The sequence below is a fragment of the Oncorhynchus mykiss genome, chromosome 3 (genome assembly GCF_013265735.2).
Source record: "Oncorhynchus mykiss isolate Arlee chromosome 3, USDA_OmykA_1.1, whole genome shotgun sequence".
Lineage (NCBI taxonomy): Eukaryota > Metazoa > Chordata > Actinopteri > Salmoniformes > Salmonidae > Oncorhynchus > Oncorhynchus mykiss.
In genome coordinates this window covers 22,488,414-22,507,780 of record NC_048567.1, presented here as the reverse complement: position 1 = coordinate 22,507,780, position 19,367 = coordinate 22,488,414, and the positions used below count along the sequence as shown (strand labels likewise).

The 19,367-nt window shown below is 42.2% G+C and overlaps 2 protein-coding genes across 3 annotated transcripts; both read left to right on the top strand.

Annotated features, from left to right (window-relative positions):
- The first annotated feature begins 1,102 nt into the window (after positions 1–1,102).
- Positions 1,103–8,336, top strand: LOC110514079 (homocysteine-responsive endoplasmic reticulum-resident ubiquitin-like domain member 2 protein). The gene is made up of 9 exons (XM_021593645.2): positions 1,103–1,208; positions 2,000–2,385; positions 5,460–5,537; positions 5,957–6,073; positions 6,594–6,754; positions 6,947–7,072; positions 7,224–7,556; positions 7,673–7,784; positions 7,961–8,336. Exons 2-9 carry the CDS (start codon positions 2,239–2,241, stop codon positions 8,138–8,140), a joined length of 1,254 nt encoding a protein of 417 aa, XP_021449320.2. The 5' UTR covers positions 1,103–1,208; positions 2,000–2,238; the 3' UTR covers positions 8,141–8,336.
- A 3,540-nt stretch (positions 8,337–11,876) lies between these two features.
- On the top strand, positions 11,877–18,960 carry snrnp48 (small nuclear ribonucleoprotein 48 (U11/U12)). 2 transcript variants are annotated; one of them, XM_021593606.2, is made up of 13 exons: positions 11,877–12,192; positions 13,972–14,298; positions 14,406–14,487; positions 14,597–15,090; positions 15,628–15,761; positions 16,065–16,178; positions 16,454–16,514; positions 16,633–16,713; positions 17,369–17,554; positions 17,679–17,800; positions 17,902–18,005; positions 18,131–18,298; positions 18,457–18,960. In XM_021593606.2, exons 4-13 carry the CDS (start codon positions 15,051–15,053, stop codon positions 18,533–18,535), a joined length of 1,089 nt encoding a protein of 362 aa, XP_021449281.2. In that variant the 5' UTR covers positions 11,877–12,192; positions 13,972–14,298; positions 14,406–14,487; positions 14,597–15,050; the 3' UTR covers positions 18,536–18,960. The 2 variants fall into 2 exon arrangements, with proteins under 2 accessions (XP_021449281.2, XP_021449288.2); XM_021593613.2 differs by lacking the exon at positions 11,877–12,192 and having other exon boundaries at positions 13,765–14,304.
- Positions 18,961–19,367: the final 407 nt, after the last annotated feature.

Sequence of the window (19,367 nt, the reverse complement as noted above, 5' to 3'; positions counted from 1 at the left end):
TTCTGACTCCATATTATGTTATCAAATGCAAGACTCAGTCAAGCTACGAGGCAGCCATCATACAATTAGATCTCCCCAAATGTAACTTATATTCAGTGCCTTCGGAATGTATTCAGACCCCGTGATTTCTTCCACATTTTGTTACATTACAGTCTTATTGTAAAATGGATTACATTTTTTTTTAAATCCTCAGCAATCTACACACAATAACCCCTGAAGCAAAAACAGGTTTTTAGACATTTTTACACATTTATGAAAAATAAAAACAGAAATAGCTTATTTACATAACTATTCAGACCCTTTGCTATGAGACACTAAATTGAGGTCAGGTGCATCCTGTTTCCATTGATCATCCTCGAGATGTTTCTACAACTTCATTGGAGTCCACCTGTGGTAAATTCAATTGAATGGACATGATGAACAGAGCAAAGTACAGAGGCCTCTCCTTGATGAGAACCTGCTCCAGAGAGCTCAGGACCTCAGACTGGGGCAAAGGTTCACATTCCAACAGGACAACTACCCTAAAGACAACACGGGAGTGGCTTCAGGACAAGTCTCTGAATGTCCTTGAGAGGCCCAGCCCAAGCCCGGATTTGAACCCAATCAACATCTCTGGAGAGACCTGAAAATAGCTGTGCAGCAACGCTCCCCATCCAACCTGACAGAGCTTGAGAGGATCTGCAGAGAAGAACGTAAGAAACTCCCCAAGTACTGGTGTGCCAAGATTGTAGCGTCATACCCAAGAAGAATCAAGGTTACAATCACTGGCAAAGTGCTTCAACAAAGTACAGAGTAAAGGGTCTGAATAATGTAAATATGACATTTCATATATTATTTTGTATTTTTATACATTTGCAAAAATGTCAATCAGTTTTGGCTTTGCCATTATGGGGTATTGAGTGTAGATTGATGAGGTTGGGGTGGGACGATTTAATCAATTTGAGAAGAATTTGTAAGAATTTTTATAAAATTCCTCATATTTTTTGTTAGTTGAGAATCTTGCACTATCAAAAAGAACAGCACAAACTTGAAGATAACACATATGCGTTAATATAGTGCCCTCTATCTACCTCTATGACTTTCACCCAATAGCTGTCAGTAGAATATTATTACGTAGTTTCCGGTATTACGCCCCGACCCACCAAAAAAAATCTGTCGAACTGGCAAGGAGCATTCTAAAGGTGTCGAAAATACTCAAAGAATCTTCAGTAAGTTAATGTTGTGTCTGAATAAGCCTCCCGTCCCCGATACTGTCACGTGGTTGTATTATCACAACAAGTAGCAAACAAACATTTCATGATATGCTAACGCAACGTTAGCTTGGCTAATATGTAACGTTAGCTTGGCTAATATGTAACGTTAGCTAGGCTAATATGTAACGTTAGCTAGCTAGTTAGCAATAATCTCTGGAGCGTTGATAGCACAGCACTCGTGTAAAACGAACGTATATTTGGCAGATATGCTAAAGTAGTTAACATCATACAATTACTTTCTACATAGACTAGTTTTGGTGGCTAGTGTAAACAATAAACAAGTAGCTCGCTAACTAGTCTGGCTGGATGGCTCGTTTTGACAGCTGTATGACGCAACGCGACAGGTGTTCTGAAGACTGGAATGTCTCTCCCTGAATTGTTGCAAGCTAGGTCAGGGGTGTCAGAGGTCCAGTGTCTGTGTTTATCCGTGACTTGTCTGTTGAATATAGTCAAATGGTGACTAAGCACTTGAGCAACAATATTTTCTTAAACTGGCCATACATAGGATTAAATAGTGATCATCAAGACTGGCTGTGTCTCCCTCATTAATTACATTAGAAAAGTATTAGCTAGCTAGCCAATATCCCAGTTTAATATATTATAAATTAACATAAACAATTCCAGAGACTGTCAATATGTGCATGTCGATACATTTGAGTAGCCTAGCTAGTACCACAAGTAAGAACATTCAAAATGTTCAGATGTTTGAGAAGCATGGTCTTAATCACTTTCTCTCTATTTGACAGAACCCCAAGAAACATAGCTGCTTCACTCTCCACCAGGATTACATCGTGATTGGACACAGGACCATCTCCCTGTCAATGACAGCTTTTTAGAGGGGAAATGTCCATGTCAACCATAGTCACTGGCTGAGCTGGACTTGAGATCACAATGATGAAGATGATCTGAGGGAGTCTTCCTCCTCAGGTGTAGGAGGCTGGCCCTGTCCTTTCCCATCCCCTTGACACACCCATTAATATGAACCATGGACCCAGGAGCAGTTGACAGTCCCGTCACCTTAGTTATCAAGGCCCCCAACCAGAAGTATGACGACCAGACAATAAACTGTTTTCTCAACTGGACGGTGGAGAAACTGAAGAGTCACATCTCAAATGTGTACCCAAGCAAGCCGGTGAGTGGGTACTGCCATTTTTTGGTTTCCTCATCCCCACCATTCCATTAACTAGGGAGTGGATAGGGCAGGGGGAACCGTCCGCCTGGAGAGCTGCTGGGTGTGCAGGCTTTTGCTCCAGCTCGGCTCTAGGTCTAACTCTCAAAGGAATAACCACAGTAAAAGTATCTGCAAAGTATCCCGAACAAAACTATAAACGCAACATGCATCAATTTCAATGATTTTACTGAGTTACAGTTCATATAACCAGTCAATTGAGTTACATTCATTAGGCCCTAATCTATTGCTTTTACGTGACTGGGAATACAGATACACATCTGTTTGTCACAGATACAGTTGAAGTCAGAAGTTTACATACACTTAGGATGGCGTCATTAAAACTAGTTTTTCAACCACCCTACAAATTTCTTGTTAACAAACTATCGTTTTGGCAAGTCGGTTAGGGCATCTACTTTGCATGACACAAGTTATTTTTCCAACAATTGTTTACAGTCAGATTATTTCACTTATAATTCACTGTATCACAATTCCAGTGGGTCAGAGGTTTACATACACTAAGTTGACTGTGCCTTTAAACAGCTTGGAGAATTCCAGAAAATGATGTCATGGCTTTAGAAGCTTCTGATAGGCAAATAGACATAATTTGAGTCAATTGGAGGAGTACCTGTGGATGTATTTCAAAGCCTACCTTCAAACTCAGTGCCTCTTTGCTTGACATCATGGGAAAATCAAAAGTAATCAGCCAAGACCTCAGAGAAAATTGAAAAATTGTAGACCTCCATAAGTCTGGTTCATCCTTGGTAGCAATTTCCAAACACCTGAAGGTACCACGTTCATCTGTACAAACCATAGTATGCAAGTATTAACACCATGGGACCACGCAGCCGTCATACCGCTCAGGAAGGAGACGCGTTCTGTCTCCTAGAGATGAACGTACTTCGGTGTAAAAAGTGCAAGTCAATCCCAGAACAACAGCAAAGAACCTTGTGAAGATGCTGGAGGAAGTAGGTACAAAAGTATCTATATCCACAGTAAAACGAGTCCTATACCGACATAACCTGAAAGGCTGCTCAACAAGGAAAAAGCCACTGCTCCAAAACCGCCATATAAAAGCCAGACTATGGTTTGCAACTGCACATGGGGACAAAGATCGTACTTTTTGGAGAAATGGGAAAAGGGGGAGGCTTGCAAGCCAAAGAACACCATCCCAACCGTGAAGCACGGGGGTGGCAGCATCTTGTTTAGGGGGTGCTTTGCTGCAGGAGGGACTGGTGCGCTACACAAAATAGATGGCATCATGAAGAGGAAAATTATGTGGATATATTGAAGCGGCATCTCAAGACATCAGTCAGGAAGTTAAAGCTTGGTCGCAAATGGGTCTTCCAAATGGACAATGACCCCAAGCATACTTCCAAAGTTGTGGCAAAATGGCTTAAGGACAACGAAGTCAAGGTATTGGAGTGGCCATCACAAAGCCCTGACCTCATCATTACTTTAAGACATGAAGGTCAGTCAATACGGGAAATTTAAAGAACTGAAAGTTTCTTCAAGTGCAGTCGCAGAAACCGTCAAGCGCTATGATGAAACTGGCTCTCATGAGGACCGCCACAGGAAAGGAAGACCCAGAGTTCCCTCTGCTGCAGATGATATGTTCATTTGAATTAACTGCACCTCAGATTGCAGCCCAATGCTTCAGAGTTCACGTAACATACACATCTCAACATCAACTGTTCAGAGGAGATTGTGTGAATCAGGCATTCATGGTCGAATTGCTGCGAAGAAAGGACACCAATAAGAAGAGGCTTGCTTGGGCCAAGAAACACGAGAAACTGAGTCCATATTTGAGATTTTTGCTTCCAACCACTGTGTCTTTGTGAGACGCAGAGTAGGTGAACGGATGATCTCCGCATGTGTGGTTCCCACCGTGAAGCATGAAGGAGGAGGTGTGGGGGTGCTTTGCTGGTAACACGGTCAGTGATTTATTTAGAATTCAAGGCACACTTAACCAGCATGGCTACCACAGCATTCTGCAGCGATATGCCACCCACTCTGGTTTGCGCTTAGTCCCACTATCATTTGTTTTTCAACATGTCAATGACCCAAAACACACCTCCAGGCTGTATAAGGGCTATTTGACCAAGAAGGAGAGTGATGGTGCTGCATCAGATGACCTGGCCTCCACAATCACCCGACCTCAACCCAATTGTGATGGTTTGGGATGAGTTGAACCGCAGAGTGAATGAAAGCAGCCAACAAGTGCTCAGCATATATGGGAAATCCTTCAAGACTGTTTGAAAAGCATTCCTCGTGAAGCTGGTTGAGAGAATGCCAAGAGTATGCAAAGCTGTCATCAAAGCAAAGGGTGTCTACTTTGAAGAATCTCAAATCTAAAATGTATTTAGATTTAACACTTTTTTGGTTACTGCATGATTCCATATGGGTTATTTCATAGTTTTGATGTCTTCACTATTATTCTACAATGTAGAAAACTGCGAAAATATAGAAAAACCCTTGAATGAGAATGTGTTCTATAACTTTTGACTGGTTCTGTACATAATGTGAAAATTCTGTAAAGCACTGTCTTGTGACGCTGCAGGCATGCGTTCAGGTGTGTAATCTACTCCAAACTAATGTAATCTAATCTGAATATGCTTAGTCTCTTCTGGAACACAAACTGTGTTTCCATCCAAATGCTGCCAGATTTTCATGCAAATATTCTCAAATCTACATAAAAACAATGTGCACATTTTCCAACCAGAGATGTTTCTAATGTCATGTACGGTCATTGTATCAGATCAGTGAAACATTTAGGTCAATGGTTGCAATAGTACTTCTGTATTAATAAACATGTATGTGTATGTGCAAGAAATATTGCCCTACCACCTTGTTGATATACTTTCAACAAGCATTGTTCTTGCAAGCATTGTTCTTGCATAATTAAGAGCTAGAGGCACGTGTTACATTTTTGTAATTTTTTGCATTTAGGGCTTATTAACCCAAAATATGTGATTTTAAATGCTCTAGTTGTGTATTCTGCAACAGGCTTTCTCAGACTGACAGTTGTGTTGTCTTAGTCATCCAAGGATCAGCGGCTGGTATACTCGGGCCATCTCCTCCAGGACCACCTGCAGCTGAGGGATGTCCTCAGGAAGGTAAAGACCACCCTCGACCTTGTCTCTGTTTTTCTGCTGTGGCATATGGTCGATGTTTGGAGTGTGGTGGACTAACACTGTATCTGAAATGTTAGAATTGTTATGCAATATCACAGAAATCTCACTCAACATAACAGACAACCGACTGCTGAGCCTTTATTACATAGGGCCCACCCCCTTGTGTTTGTGAGAGAAGGTGAGCGTGAGGCAGAAGAGACTGTGATGGTATAACAATAGCTGATCTAATGTTGTAAGCAACATTCAGGTTGGCTTTGTACCTGAATTCTAGCCTGTTCCCTGAAATTGCCCCTCGTGCTCGCTCACTCTCTCACTCACACCGATCACCAAGACAGAATCAAATGATTAATTACACCCCTCTCCTTTTCCCCCCACATCCAACCCTCTATTTCCACCTACAGCAAGAGGGTTATCACATGATGCACCTGGTGTGTGCCTCTCGTACCCCTCCAGCGTCGCCCACGCCGCACTGCTCCGCCCCCAGCTCTTTGATCTTTGACCCCGGCTCCAGCTCTGGGGTACGTCTAATGGTGTGGAGTCATTCTGTGCAGCTCAACAATTCAATCAGATAGAAATGAAATGTCAAGTTCTAAATATGCTTTATTATTAGTGCATGACCCTGGGGTGGCAACACATACATTCTAAGTGTTTTTAATAGGGCTTTGGACATTCAATGACATTTCAACCAAAAGTTGGAGTATAGTGGGCACACACACTGTCTGACACAATGAATGAAAAAGTGAGGGAGAGGCTATTGTGACAGGGTAGGAACCAACTGCCATTACACATGGTGGAGAGGCATAACACATTTAACAAACTAAACATTGAAATACTGTTATACAAGGTAAAGTAAAAACCCAAACTTGTCTGTGCGTCAACACCGGTGTGTGTGTGTGTATATAGTAAAATACTCTACCGCCCAGCCCTACTTTGCAGCTGTCCTTATTCCCATAATGGCATTGTTTTTTACCAATATATTAACGCTTTTATTCCTCTTTCCTCTGCTGGTTTATGATTGGTGTATGTATTGTCACTCAGAGTTCAGACACTGCTGGCTCCACCTCCCAAGCCACAGCACCAAATGAGGACAGTCAGTCCGCCGCCTCCTCAGTAACAGGAAGTTATGATGGGCTAAGGCACCGTGGAGGCTTCCCCCAATTGAACCCTCAAAATCCTTCCTCTACTGGTATAATGCAATGGTAAGCACTATTCTTGTGTATTGGGATCAATTTTCTAACTGGGATCAATTTTCTAATCTAATTTTCAGTTTCTACGTAGTCAGGAAATGAAGTGAAATTACATTTAAAACTTTAAAAAATGGTGGGGAAAATGCAGAAAATATTGTGTGCCCATAGTTTTTGAATGCACGTGTGACTGTTTTTCCTCCACAGGCCAGATGGGACGCAGGTCCCGGTACAGGGGGGTATGGCTGCAGGTGTGCCCCCCCACCCCATGTACATGCCCATGCAGGTCCTCTGGTGGCAGCAGATGTATGCACACCACTACTACATGCAATAGTAAGTCAGGGTCATCTGCACTTAGGGCCCAATCCTAACAACCCATAAGGACCACAGACTTCTCTACGTTGGAATGAGTTATATTCACTAGCTTCTATCAGCTAATACTTATTTGTCTTTCTTTCACTTCCCCAATCTCTCCCTCTTCCAGTCAAGCAGCAGTGGCGGCCTCACAGCTCCCCTCCACCCCTCCCTCCTCCCCCAGTCCCACCCACTCCCCCCAACCCGCACAGCCAAATGAAGCTCCGCCTCCCCTGGGGCCTAACCCCGCCCCTAACCCTATCCAAGAGGACAGGCCGGCCAATCCCAATATCCAGATGAATGCCCAGGGCGGGGCCGTGCTAAATGAGGACGAATTGAACCGTGATTGGCTGGACTGGATTTACACGGTCTCCCGCGCCGCCATTTTGCTCAGCATCTTATATTTTTACTCCTCCTTTGGCCGCTTCGTCATGGTGATAGGCGCCATGCTGCTCGTCTTTTTGTGAGTTCTCATCTGTACACTATCCGTTTGACATTAGAATGGATAATTTTGAAGGACCTCGTTTACTTTGTATCTGTGTGTGAGATACTAATTTTGTGATTGTGTTTTTTAACTAGGCACAGGGCTGGTTGGTTCCCTTTTAGGCCAGAGCTGCAGAACCCCGGAGGAGGAGGAGCGGGGTTAGCTCATCAGGACGAGGCAGAGCGACACCAGGACATCCAGGAGATGGTGGGTGCTCCTTGTCTAAGATGAATTCCATCTCTGTCTGTGTGGTTATGTCTGATCTGTCTGTGTCCAAGCTGCTCCTTTCTCTCTGCCACATTCTCTCTCTCCATCTCTGCTTTTCAAACCGATGGTCCTTCTCTTATTCTCTCTTTTTCTCGTTCTGTTTCTCTTCATCTCAGGAGCGGATGATGGATGAAGGGCTGGAGGATGAGGAGGGCGACAGTGGAGAGGAAGGCCCAGAGGACCCGGCAGCCCCCGCTGCCCCCCGCCACCACGGCTTCCTGGCCTCCACCTGGTCCTTCATCAGCACCTTCTTCACCTCCCTCATCCCAGAGGGACCCCCCCACCCAGCCAACTAAACCAGGGAGGGAGAACCTCCCTCCTCCCCAGCAACAACCTCCCATGCTGCCAACTACCAGACTGTAAATAGAGCTGCAGTGTGGGAGAAGTCTTGAATAAATCAATGAACAAGCTAACATGTTATGCCATGTTAAACAAGCTAACAATGCTTTATATTCCAGAGGCTTCTCTGATTTCATCATACAAACTGATACACACACACACTTTTTCTTTGATCATGTCTGCTCATTCAGATTTTGGTGTCATTGAATGGCCTCGAAGGGTCGTCCATTGTAAGCAGTGATACAGCCGTTGCATTTATCCTTTTGTTTTTTGAGAATAGATAAAAGGACATACACACCTAAATGTGTATGAATATTTTAATGACTCTAGCACACATGTTTCTCTCTGTGTATATGAGCATTATCTACTTACATATAAGTATCTACACCTTAGTTCTTGACTAAATGCATTTTTGAATAAAAGCCTTGTGGTTTCATATGTGTGAATTGTCTTCTATGATTGGTTCAATTTGAAGGACAAGTGAGCTGTTCTCTATTTGACCTACTGTATTTGGGAGTCACTAAGTGGAAGTTAGTGCTCTTTTTCATCTGGTGCAGTTGACATAGTGGAATTGAATCATCCAGTCAAAGCCCTGTAACCATAACTGTTCTATGTGTGAAACAGCTTAGGTAACTCAGGAATTCTACTTCATCCTCCAAGATGGCTGCTTGATGACTTTACTCAAATCAAAATAAAATCTAAGTGTATTTGTTGCGTACATAGAATTTCAGATGTTATCGCAGGTGCACAGAAATGCTTGTGTTTCTTGCTCCAACAGTGCAGTAATACCTAGCATTAAACTTCATACCCAACGGGCACTAGGATGTTAAAGTAGAGGAGCAGCAGCAGGAGGAAAGTGAGAACCTATGGCATGATGGTGGTAACTTCAATCTAGAATTGAGGCTTTTTTTGAGACCACCTTCTGGGCCTCTGGAAACTGAAGAAACCTCTAGCCACCTTAACCTCTATGACACGGGTAGGCAACCATGTTCCTGGAGTACTGCAAGATTTTGTTCCAACTAGGCACCACACCTGGCCAACTGAGCTAATTGATCAATTCAGAGATAATGTGCTGGAAAAAATGTTTTTCCCACACTACAGATGGCTATACTGGTCTGCTAATACAGGACTAGTAAAGGCCCAGTGCACTACTTTTGTGAATAAAATTAATTATTATTCAATTCTGCTTTTTCAGGGGTTGGAGCAGCACCCCTACTTCCCATGGCTTTACTTGTAACATGTATTCTAAATTCTGAGGGTGATAGTTGATTTTGAGAAATAAATATTCTCATTATATGACAAATGATACTGTTTCGGAGTTATTACATTTTGTGACAGGTAGACTATTAGTTTTGATTGTATTAAAGCATTTTGCAAGAGAAATGTGTTTCTCAACTCATTTGTGACTGCTACATTTCTATAGGCAATGTTGGTAATCTCTAAACAAAATAACTTCTAGGATTGGTTCAATTGAACGACGAGAGAGGTTCTCTAATTGTCCTGCAGGTGGTGTCATTGTAAACAAAATATAAATTACGCTTGTGATTTTAGAACGGTACTGTTTAGCTGTCTATGGGTGATCAGTGAACGCTAGGGCTTTGTCGGTGTCCACTGAGCCTGAGTGATTCTCAGTAGACCTACAGGCTGGATCGGTGATTTAAAAAAAGTTAAACAAGGCACGCATGGCCTGGCAGAATCTTCCTATTTCTCATGCGGTGAATGTCAGGTGCAGGAGAAACGTGACTCGTGGCACACTTCAGTGCTCTTTTTCATCTGGTGCTGGTACAGATGGCGGGGGAAAAATATTAATTGAGACCGAAACAACGCTATGCATTTTTAGACTACAGTATGCTGTTTTGACTGTGTTGAGACTAACAGATAGCTCAATATGTCAAGCTAAAAGTCTTATTACTTGGCCTGCAACAGCAGCAAAATATCCATAGAGAGGGTCTTGCTGCTGACCAGGGTGTCCTCCAAAGCCAGGGCCACCAGCAGGGACGCCTCCATGCTGCGAGACAGACAGACAATGAGACAGATAGAAAATGATGACAACATTGGTCAGGTGCCATGAAAGTGACTAAAGTTGAACATCCCAATGCCTCACTCTGAACTACCTAACCAATAGTCTATAGACAACAGACAATTATGTCTCAAATCAGTGCATTGACAGCTTGTTCTGCAGAGGTCAAGGGGCTGAGAATGATTTCATATTGATTATTTATTACAATCAGTAAGAGTGTCAAACTGTACTTTGGCCAGCAACACCAGGACCGTGAGTCCCAGCTATTATGTGAAGCTGACCACTCCCAGGGTTGGGTGAAATGAGTCAATTCAAAACCAGTACTTCTATCGACCTATATGCTACTGAACTTTTTATACAAAGTGTTGGCCCTATACTCCATCATAGCATTTGCACTTCATGTAACCCTTTGATCAGCTCAGATTGTTACATTGTAAGAGTGTGTGCCTCTGTTGTATCGGAAAAGTGCATCAAGCCTCTTCACTCCGGGAATAACAGGTATCCCTGGAGCAAAGAGGCGCATCAAGCATAAAATATATGCTACAGCTTGCCAATGGTAGCGATTCATTGGCAGGCAGGCCTACAAATTGTATTAGATACAACAAATAGTATATGCAAAACACTGTGCAATATACGCATGTCATATTATGCATATTTCTTCTATATAAATAAGATAAATGGGTATCGGCAGGACCGTTTAGTTGTCCGGAAGTAGAACTGCAAACCGGTCCTGCCGATACCCATTTATCTTATTTATATAGAAGAAACTTGTCTGTAAGATCTTACCCCTCCTGGGTATCCGCCTGTGGGAGCACCATATCCAGGATAACTCCTTTCTATGAATGAAAAGAATAACATTGTGATACCAACTGGCAATAAAGTATCCCCTTCCCTGACTTGCCCAAAGTATAAACATACAAGGGGAGTTTCGGGTGTCTTGCTTTACAATAAGCAATGGGAGGGATGAATTTGAGTTTTAGGTTGTTGTCTTTGCAAACCTTTATTTGGAGTAAAAGAGTGGATGTAGTTGAACAGAAGTCAAAGTATAAACTTTTAAAAGAGTGTGTTTTTTTTTACATGAAATGAACACTTGAGGAAGTAAATGGTATACACCAGGCACATTCCAGTGTTTTAAGTTTCATTGAGGCTCTCAATGCACTATTTCCAGATTGGCCTTGCAATAACATGTGACCAGCTGCCTGCCAATCACATGACAGTAATACTTGTCAATTAAGATAAATACAACGCTGACTGCATTTCTCTAAGTAATAAAGTAATACTATATAGTAGTAGTACTTATAGTAGTAGATTTGCATATAGTGAATACGATGCCCAAATTGTGAGTTGTCTCAATTGTTTCTGTGTCTTACTATTGTGATAAACAACATTATTTTCACCAGGCAAACCATTGCATTGTGTATTGTATTTTGTGTATATATTATGTGTGAGTGTGCATGTTCCTAATGCTACTGCACAGCATTAACTGTTTCACAGGCTAATAATGTTGTATTTTATTTGTGCTGTATTGTAATACAGTAAGACCACCAAAAGTCATCATTACATCATTACACAAGATCAGAAACACTCTTGTCTCAGAACCATTGGGGTGCACTTCCTTTATGGACAGGAAATATTGAATCGTGCCTCCACTGAAAAGCTGTTCTGCGGCTGACAGGATCAGAAGGCACTGCTGCGGAGCCCATGCACAAATCTGGCTCATCTCTAGCCTATAGACCTGCTATTATCAACTAGGGAATCAAACACGCAAAGCTATTTATTTGCCTTGATATACAGTAGAAGCCCTGATTGAGATGTATGGACAGAACCCTAACTGGTTGTGGTCGAACGGGGAGCCTCTACGCCACCATAGGCACCTGGGCAGACTTGGCTCAGCAACCCTGAGGCAATGGGAGGATGAGGAAGAAGGAAAAGAGGAAGAACATGCAATTTGGACCAGGGAGCATCCAGCAATCTGTTGCTATACTACAAGTAAGAGTGAGGTGTATGAGTTAACTGTGAGAGAATATTGCAGGCTCAATATTGCAAAATAGTACAGGGGACTTTCATTGCTTGTCTGTTTCAACCCTGATTTAGATTTGATTTCAAGTGGCATGCCATGTTGTCTTGGGGTAAACAGGGTTTATGCTGGTTTGTATCAATTAACATGTTTTCCCAATTCTGCTATTCTGACTTTGCTTACCTACCACTGCCTCCGTGCTTGCCAGTGTGGGCAGATGACTTGTGACTAAGAGCCTTGCCCAAACTCGGCAGGCCCATTGGCAGGCCAAAGAGACAGCAGGACCAAACACGTGATACAACGACAGACTGCAACAGAACAGCACCCAACCTTCCATCCTACCTTATGTCATCGCTTCTCACCACACCTTACTATTATCACTCCTCCATCTCTTCCCTTCTATCTCCTCTCCTTGCATCTCTTTATCCACATTTAGTCTTCATCTCCCCTATTCCCATTTCTTTGTATGCTCATTAAAGTGCTATCCAACATACAGACATACAGTGGGGCAAAAAAGTATTTAGTCAGCCACCAATTGTGCAAGTTCTCCCACTTAAAAAGATGAGGCCTGTCATTTTCATCATAGGTACACTTCAACTATGACAGACAAAATGAGAGAAAAAAAATCCAGAAAATCACATTGTAGGATTTTTTATGAATTTATTTGCAAATTATGGTGGAAAATAAGTATTTGGTCATTAACAAAAGTTTCTCAATACTTTGTTATATACCCTTTGTTGGCAATGACAGAGGTCAAACATTTTCTGTAAGTCTTCACAAGGTTTTCACACACTGTTGCTGGTATTTTGGCCTATTCCTCCATGCAGATCTCCTCTAGAGCAGTGATGTTTTGGGGCTGTTGCTGGGCAACACGGACTTTCAACTCCCTCCAAAGATTTTCTATGGGGTTGAGATCTGGAGACTGGCTAGGCCACTCCAGGACCTTGAAATGCTTCTTATGAAGCCACTCCTTCGTTGCCCGGGCGGTGTGTTTGGGATCATTGTCATGCTGAAAGACCCAGCCACATTTCATCTTCAATGCCCTTGCTGATGGTAGGCTTTGTTACTTTGGTCCCAGCTCTCTGCAGGTCATTCACTAGGTCCCCCCGTGTGGTTCTGGGATTTTTGCTCACCGTTCTTGTGATCATTTTGACCCCACGGGGTGAGATCTTACGTGGAGCCCCAGATCGAGGGAGATTATCAGTGGTCTTGTATGTCTTCCATTTCCTAATAATTGCTCCCACAGTTGATTTCTTCAAACCAAGCTGCTTACCTATTGCAGATTCAGTCTTCCCAGCCTGGTACAGGTCTACAATTTTGTTTCTGGTGTCCTTTAACAGCCTTAATACAGGTAACAAGTGGAGGACAGAGGAGCCTCTTAAAGAAGAAGTTACAGGTCTGTGAGAGACAGAAATCTTGCTTGTTTGTAGGTGACCAAATACTTATTTTCCACCATAATTAGCAAATAAATTCATTAAAAATCCTACAATGTGATTTTCTGGATTTTTTTTCTTCTCATTTTGTCTGTCATAGTTGAAGTGTACCTATGATGAAAATTACAGGCCTCTCTCATCTTTTTAAGTGGGAGAACTTGCACAATTGGTGGCTGACTAAATACTTTTTTGCCCCACTGTAATGCCATTTGCTTGGTTTCTCCATTCACTTGAATCCCTTTAGACATCAATGGTATGAACAGAATAGCGTTTTGTCAAATGTTCTTAGGTTCTCTCCTCTGTCCCCTGTGTCTTCAGATGGCCATGGCCTCACCCAAGAGCGTGTTCAGAACCCCTGGGGCTGGGCTTGTACTGAGAGTACCTTTGGCCCTGTCCACACAGACCTAGTTAGCATCCAAAGCCAGAGTGACACAGGGCTACATGCCCCTGAAATGTGGATTGATGTCCCCCCACACCAGCCCTCCTTGGGTGGTGCTGATGGAGAAGAATCACCCCAGCATTGTTTAGGCAGTCAATGGAGGAGCCACAGGACAGAGGGCCATGGCTGTGTTTGTGTGCATGGACCAAGTGGACCAGGAAGATGTTGCCACAGTTTGGCTGGTTCCCCTCTCTTCAATTTTGGAAGTAAGTGTATGTGTCTGTTTATGTGAAAGAGGGTCATTCTTCTCTATGGTGATCCAGTATGGCTGCAATGTAGTTTTTTTCTCTAATCAAATACTTCTGTTTCCCAGTGAGGAAGACAATAATGGTAGGAGTCGAGGTGGAAATAGTGGAGGAAGTAGCCTATGAGGACACAGAGACACTTGAAGTAATGTAAGTAGTTAAATGATTCAAGGTCATGGTTTATTTACACATTGCTGAAGCACATAAACATAAAGTAGGGCTATGCAGTAGCTAATGTTTGTATGTCTTTTTTTTTTAGATCAGAAGGAGTCTATCCAAATTATTTGATGGAAACCATATTGCTGCATGATGACCAGCTTTTCGCCACCTAAACATGCATTCCTTCAAAAGTTGTTTGCAAGTGAACTTTCTGTGTTTTTAAATGTCAGCCTTGTATTTTAAATGTATTTTACATTTATTTAAATGTAGTTTAAATATTAAAATGTATTTTAAATACCATTTAAATGCCTTTTTTATGTCAGTGTTATGGGAGGTTCATTAATTACAATTTTTTTTACCCAATAAAATAAGAAAACCTTTGCTTGTTGTCTTGATTTGAACTTCTAATGAAGATATAGTATATGTAACTTCCAAGACCTTCTGACAGTCTACACTTGCTTTGTCCATCCAGTGCTCCAGTACTCTGCTCAAGTATGGCAAGTCTCACAGCCCACCAAGTTGAAAAAATCTAACGACATGCTACCAAAATCATCATGGGCACCACCTACACCTACACCTACACCTGGGCTTGCAGTAAGTGGAGTCCCGCCGCACCCACCAGCAGATCCTTTGTCCAGAAGCTTGCAAATCCCAGCAACAAATAACGTTAGCTGCCTCAGACGATAGATAGGTCATGTCAGTTTTTAGATCTACCCATCGAATCCTTCCCCCTATTCGGACTGACAGATACTTCAACAGCACTATGCCTTACTTTGTGAAGCTGCTTAACTGTAATACTTTATACTACATCTCATGTTTTATTTTATTTAATTACTTACGTAGGCCTATGTATGCTGCAATTCAGCTTTTAGCGGCAAATGTGTACAATTAAAAACTCAACCTTAAATTAATTTTGATTCTTCAATTACCAGAATGCACCTCAGTCAGGCTTACGTCATCTACATGCGCCACACAGCTAACGCTATTAAAATGCGACAGTGGTGCTGAACAACGTTCGAAAATCTGCATATCCAATATAGGTTGGACATTAAGTCGTAAAATGTAAGAAAACCCCTTTTAATGTAAACACAATTTAGATTTGACCTGACTACGACATGTGCGATTCACCAGAAAATCAAACGCTCCAGGCTCGTCTGCGAAGTTTGGAAGAGTTGACGGAGTTCACCGAGAACTGCCAGAGACAACTGAATGAGCTGTTCGAGACGCTGGGATGGAGACAGGACCTGGACAACGGCTCAGTTCAGGTAGGTCAGGAAGCTAGTTAGCTATATTTATTCAACTGCTCAGATACGATGGGCGGTTCTCCTAGCCCTGAAAGCGCGGCGTTCTTTATAGGACTAGTTTACCCCATAATCAGTGTTTTCATAACGTTACCTGAGCTAATATCCGAAATCCATACTTAAAATGTGCACCATCTGTTGTGAATGTGTAGCTAGCTAGATATGAGGCCTCAAAATAAATGGGGGATTCATTAAATCTCTGTATACATGACATGCATGCTACAACAAGCAGAGATGATATTATAACTTGTAAATGACCTTCCACAGGAGCCGATGGAGGTGTGCCCCTATGACCCGAACCACAGAGTGCCAAGCAGGAGCATGGAGAGACACAAAGCCACCTGCCAACTCAGCCAGATGGGATACTCCCATGAGGAACAGGTTAAAGAGCTATACTGTGTCACATATGCACACACATACTCTAATGAAATATCAACTGAGCCATCAACACCTTTTGGTGTAGCTTGTCATTAGGGTAAGGATTTTTCCTGACCATAGGGCCAGGCCTAGATAAACTGGACCCTATAACTAGAGCGGACCAAAGTGGTGAGGTCAAATGATCAGGAAAAACTCTCCACCCTAATTATGCAACAACCTTATCTGTTATTATGTTCTTAAAAGCTTTCATAAAAAGTAAACTCCTTTCCTTTCCCAAGGCTGAGATGTATGACACCTCTCTGTATTATGAGAATGCCAGCATTACCAGCTTCACAATGGGTGAGTGTCACACTATTCCACTTTTTAATGTAAAAGTCCAAATTCCCTGGACTGACCCTGGGTTGGGGAAGCCCAATGCTTGTCTCATATCTTTCTTTGTGTTCTGCCTCACCTGTAGACAAACACACACAGCAACAAGTGATTCTACAAGCAAGAGCAAGTGCACCGTCAATTAGGACAGAGGGACTGTACAGCCAAAGTAAGGTCATTACACCCTTACATTAGTGTTAGGTCACTGATAAAACCCTATACTTGTATTCATGGCCATCAGCATTAGTGCTGATACCCCACAAAATATTTATGCTTTTATTATTTTATTCTTTAATGGTAATTTCACCAAAGAACAACCAATGTTTATATTTTCTTTTACCAAGCTTGTAGGTCTTCAGTGACTTGCCCATGTCTAAAAAGGTCTCCATTAACATGCATTAATTCATTATTAACACGGCTAAATATGGTGGCTGTTGTTTTTTTTTTTTTTATGATATAGTTTCTTTGAGTTTGTCATCTGTACGTGTTCTGTGTTTTGTTTTCAGTGACAGGGGTGAGTAATTACAGGAGGTTCTCCCCTCGTTCAGGCTTACTGATTACGTGCAGTATCCTTTAATGCCATATCCTTTCAAACATGCTGCCTCTGTTGGTGGCATTACACACATGTACACACACATTTTCCCTGTACGTATTGGGGAAAGGCCTTTACTCTTTTTTAACCCTTTAATACTGAAGGTGTGAGTGATCATCTCAATGTGATCGATGTGTTCTTAAAAGCTTTTGAATTTGTGACTTCTCATGACTCTATCTGTACTCTGTTGTAGCATGTGAGTGTGTGTAAAGCCCTTTTCATTGTGCTGCAGGTGAATACTCCACAGATCCTTCAGAAGTTCCTCAGAACCACAAGCGAGCTATCTGTGACCTTACTGTGGCAGACCGACTGGCTCTTTTTGATCACGTGACAAGGGAGGCCATTCAACAGAAGGATCAAGCTGTTGCAACCGACAACGAGGACCTCTATGTTGATTTGGTGGCCAAGCTCAAAAAGGGTAGGCCTATAAACATTAACTATTGAGTGAGACCAGTAGTATGGTTTAAACCAATTTTCCTATGAATTGCTCCTCTAAATTAATTTGTGTTCCAGTGAATCTGTTGTTTGTTTCTGTTCATCAGGTAACGATCAGAACGAGCACAAGTCTCACCTGGAGCTGATGGCTGAGATGAGGGACTACAAGAGACGGCGGCAGTCTTACAGAGCCAAGAACGTCCACAACACAAAGAAGTCCTACACTGAGGTGTGTGGGGGTGTGACTGTTTCAATAGAATGTTAATGGATGTACTTTACTTTGAGGTGTGTGTGTGTTATATCTGGCTATGTTTTTCATGAATCCTGCAGGTGATTCGGGAGGTAATTAATGTCCACTCTGTTGAACTGTCCAGTCAGTGGAAAGAGGAGGAGAGGAAGGAAGAGGTTAGAGAGTCCAAACATGCCCCTCACAGGTAATCCAACAATTGTCTTCTTACCTACATGACGGCTCATACAAGATCCAATTAGTACTGTAATACTTATCAGAGGATCATGTAAAAAATAAAATAAAAACTCCACTGAACCGTTTGTCTCTCAGGAGAAGGTCTGAGGACAGACGGTCTGCCTCCACAGAGTCCCGCCAATCTCATGTCAGCTCCAGGGATGGACACGGCTCCCACCACAAATGCCAGCGCAGCAAAGACCCCAGCCCAGAGCAGAGCCAGGAGCGCAGCCGAGAGAAGGAGAGCAAGAAGAAGAGAAAGAGGTGAGTCAGAGTAGTGGATTGACTGAATATCATTGTCTCATGCATTCAAATCTGACAGTGTATGAAGTCACCATCAAGGCTGGTTGCAGACATTTAGTGGTTGATGAATGCTTTGGCTGTATATATGTTTGGTGAATTGAATGTGTGGACATTCACAGGGAATCCTGCTCTCCGGATGAGAGACTTCATGATCGAAAGAAGAAAAAGAAGAAAAAGAAGAAAAAGGAAGAGAAGTGATTTTCAAGTTTAGTACTTTGGCTTGGAAAACCAGAGATTAGGTCAAGGAGCCAACCAAAGCTACCTTCCAATGTTCATAATAGCGTACCACTTAGAATGCACGCCTTCATACTAAGTGCTCAATTCATGGCTTCATATTAAATGGTATGCATGTGTCGATATAGTAGTTTGACTCGCAGGCAAATCTTTCTTTGTTGTAATCTGATGATATTTTAAAGCAACAGTGGAGCTCTAAACATTTGTCTTAAACAGAGGTTATTAAATGCCTGTTGTATTAGATTACAGAATGTAAATAAACTGTTAGAACACGATTCTCGGAATTCTGTTGTACATTCACGATTACCCCTGTGTTGGATGTTTAAAGTTAAAACTACATTGTGTTTGAGCTTTGAATAGAGAATAAAAGCTTCATATGTGTACTTTAATGATCATGGTCATAATCTGTGTGTAAAAGCTTTTGTGTGTATGATGGCCCTTATTTAGAAGTATTCAGAGAACCAGAAAAATGACTTGTGTTGTAAAGCCACAATTACTTGAGAATTCATGGATTACTTCCTTTTTTAACAAGAACTCTGCATAAACAATTGTCAATGTCTTTCCATATTGCGACTAGAAATAGTCAGAAAAATCTTCACATTTCCATTAGATAAATATATTCATGTAATAATTTAGGTGTAAATGGCCCTGCCCAGGCCAACCCTATTGGTTGAGGCCCCTCAGGGCAGTTTGTGCAGTTTTCTTAGTGTGTACTGTATGGAATGTTGGACAGGAGTGTCATAGCTGGCACACTTTTACCAGCAGGTCAAAATGACACAGAAGGTCAGGCCTGGAG

Bases quoted from the DNA above. Each gene is read 5' to 3' on its own strand.
- LOC110514079 (XM_021593645.2), top strand. From the start codon at position 2,239: ATGGACCCAGGAGCAGTTGACAGTCCCGTCACCTTAGTTATCAAGGCC. The intron at 2,386-5,459 runs GTGAGTGGGTAC...GTGTTGTCTTAG, and splicing joins ATGTGTACCCAAGCAAGCCG to TCATCCAAGGATCAGCGGCT. The intron at 7,073-7,223 runs GTAAGTCAGGGT...TCCCTCTTCCAG, and splicing joins CACCACTACTACATGCAATA to TCAAGCAGCAGTGGCGGCCT.
- snrnp48 (XM_021593606.2), top strand. From the start codon at position 15,051: ATGGGCACCACCTACACCTACACCTACACCTGGGCTTGCA. The intron at 15,762-16,064 runs GTAGGTCAGGAA...GACCTTCCACAG, and splicing joins TGGACAACGGCTCAGTTCAG to GAGCCGATGGAGGTGTGCCC. The intron at 17,555-17,678 runs GTAGGCCTATAA...TCTGTTCATCAG, and splicing joins GGTGGCCAAGCTCAAAAAGG to GTAACGATCAGAACGAGCAC.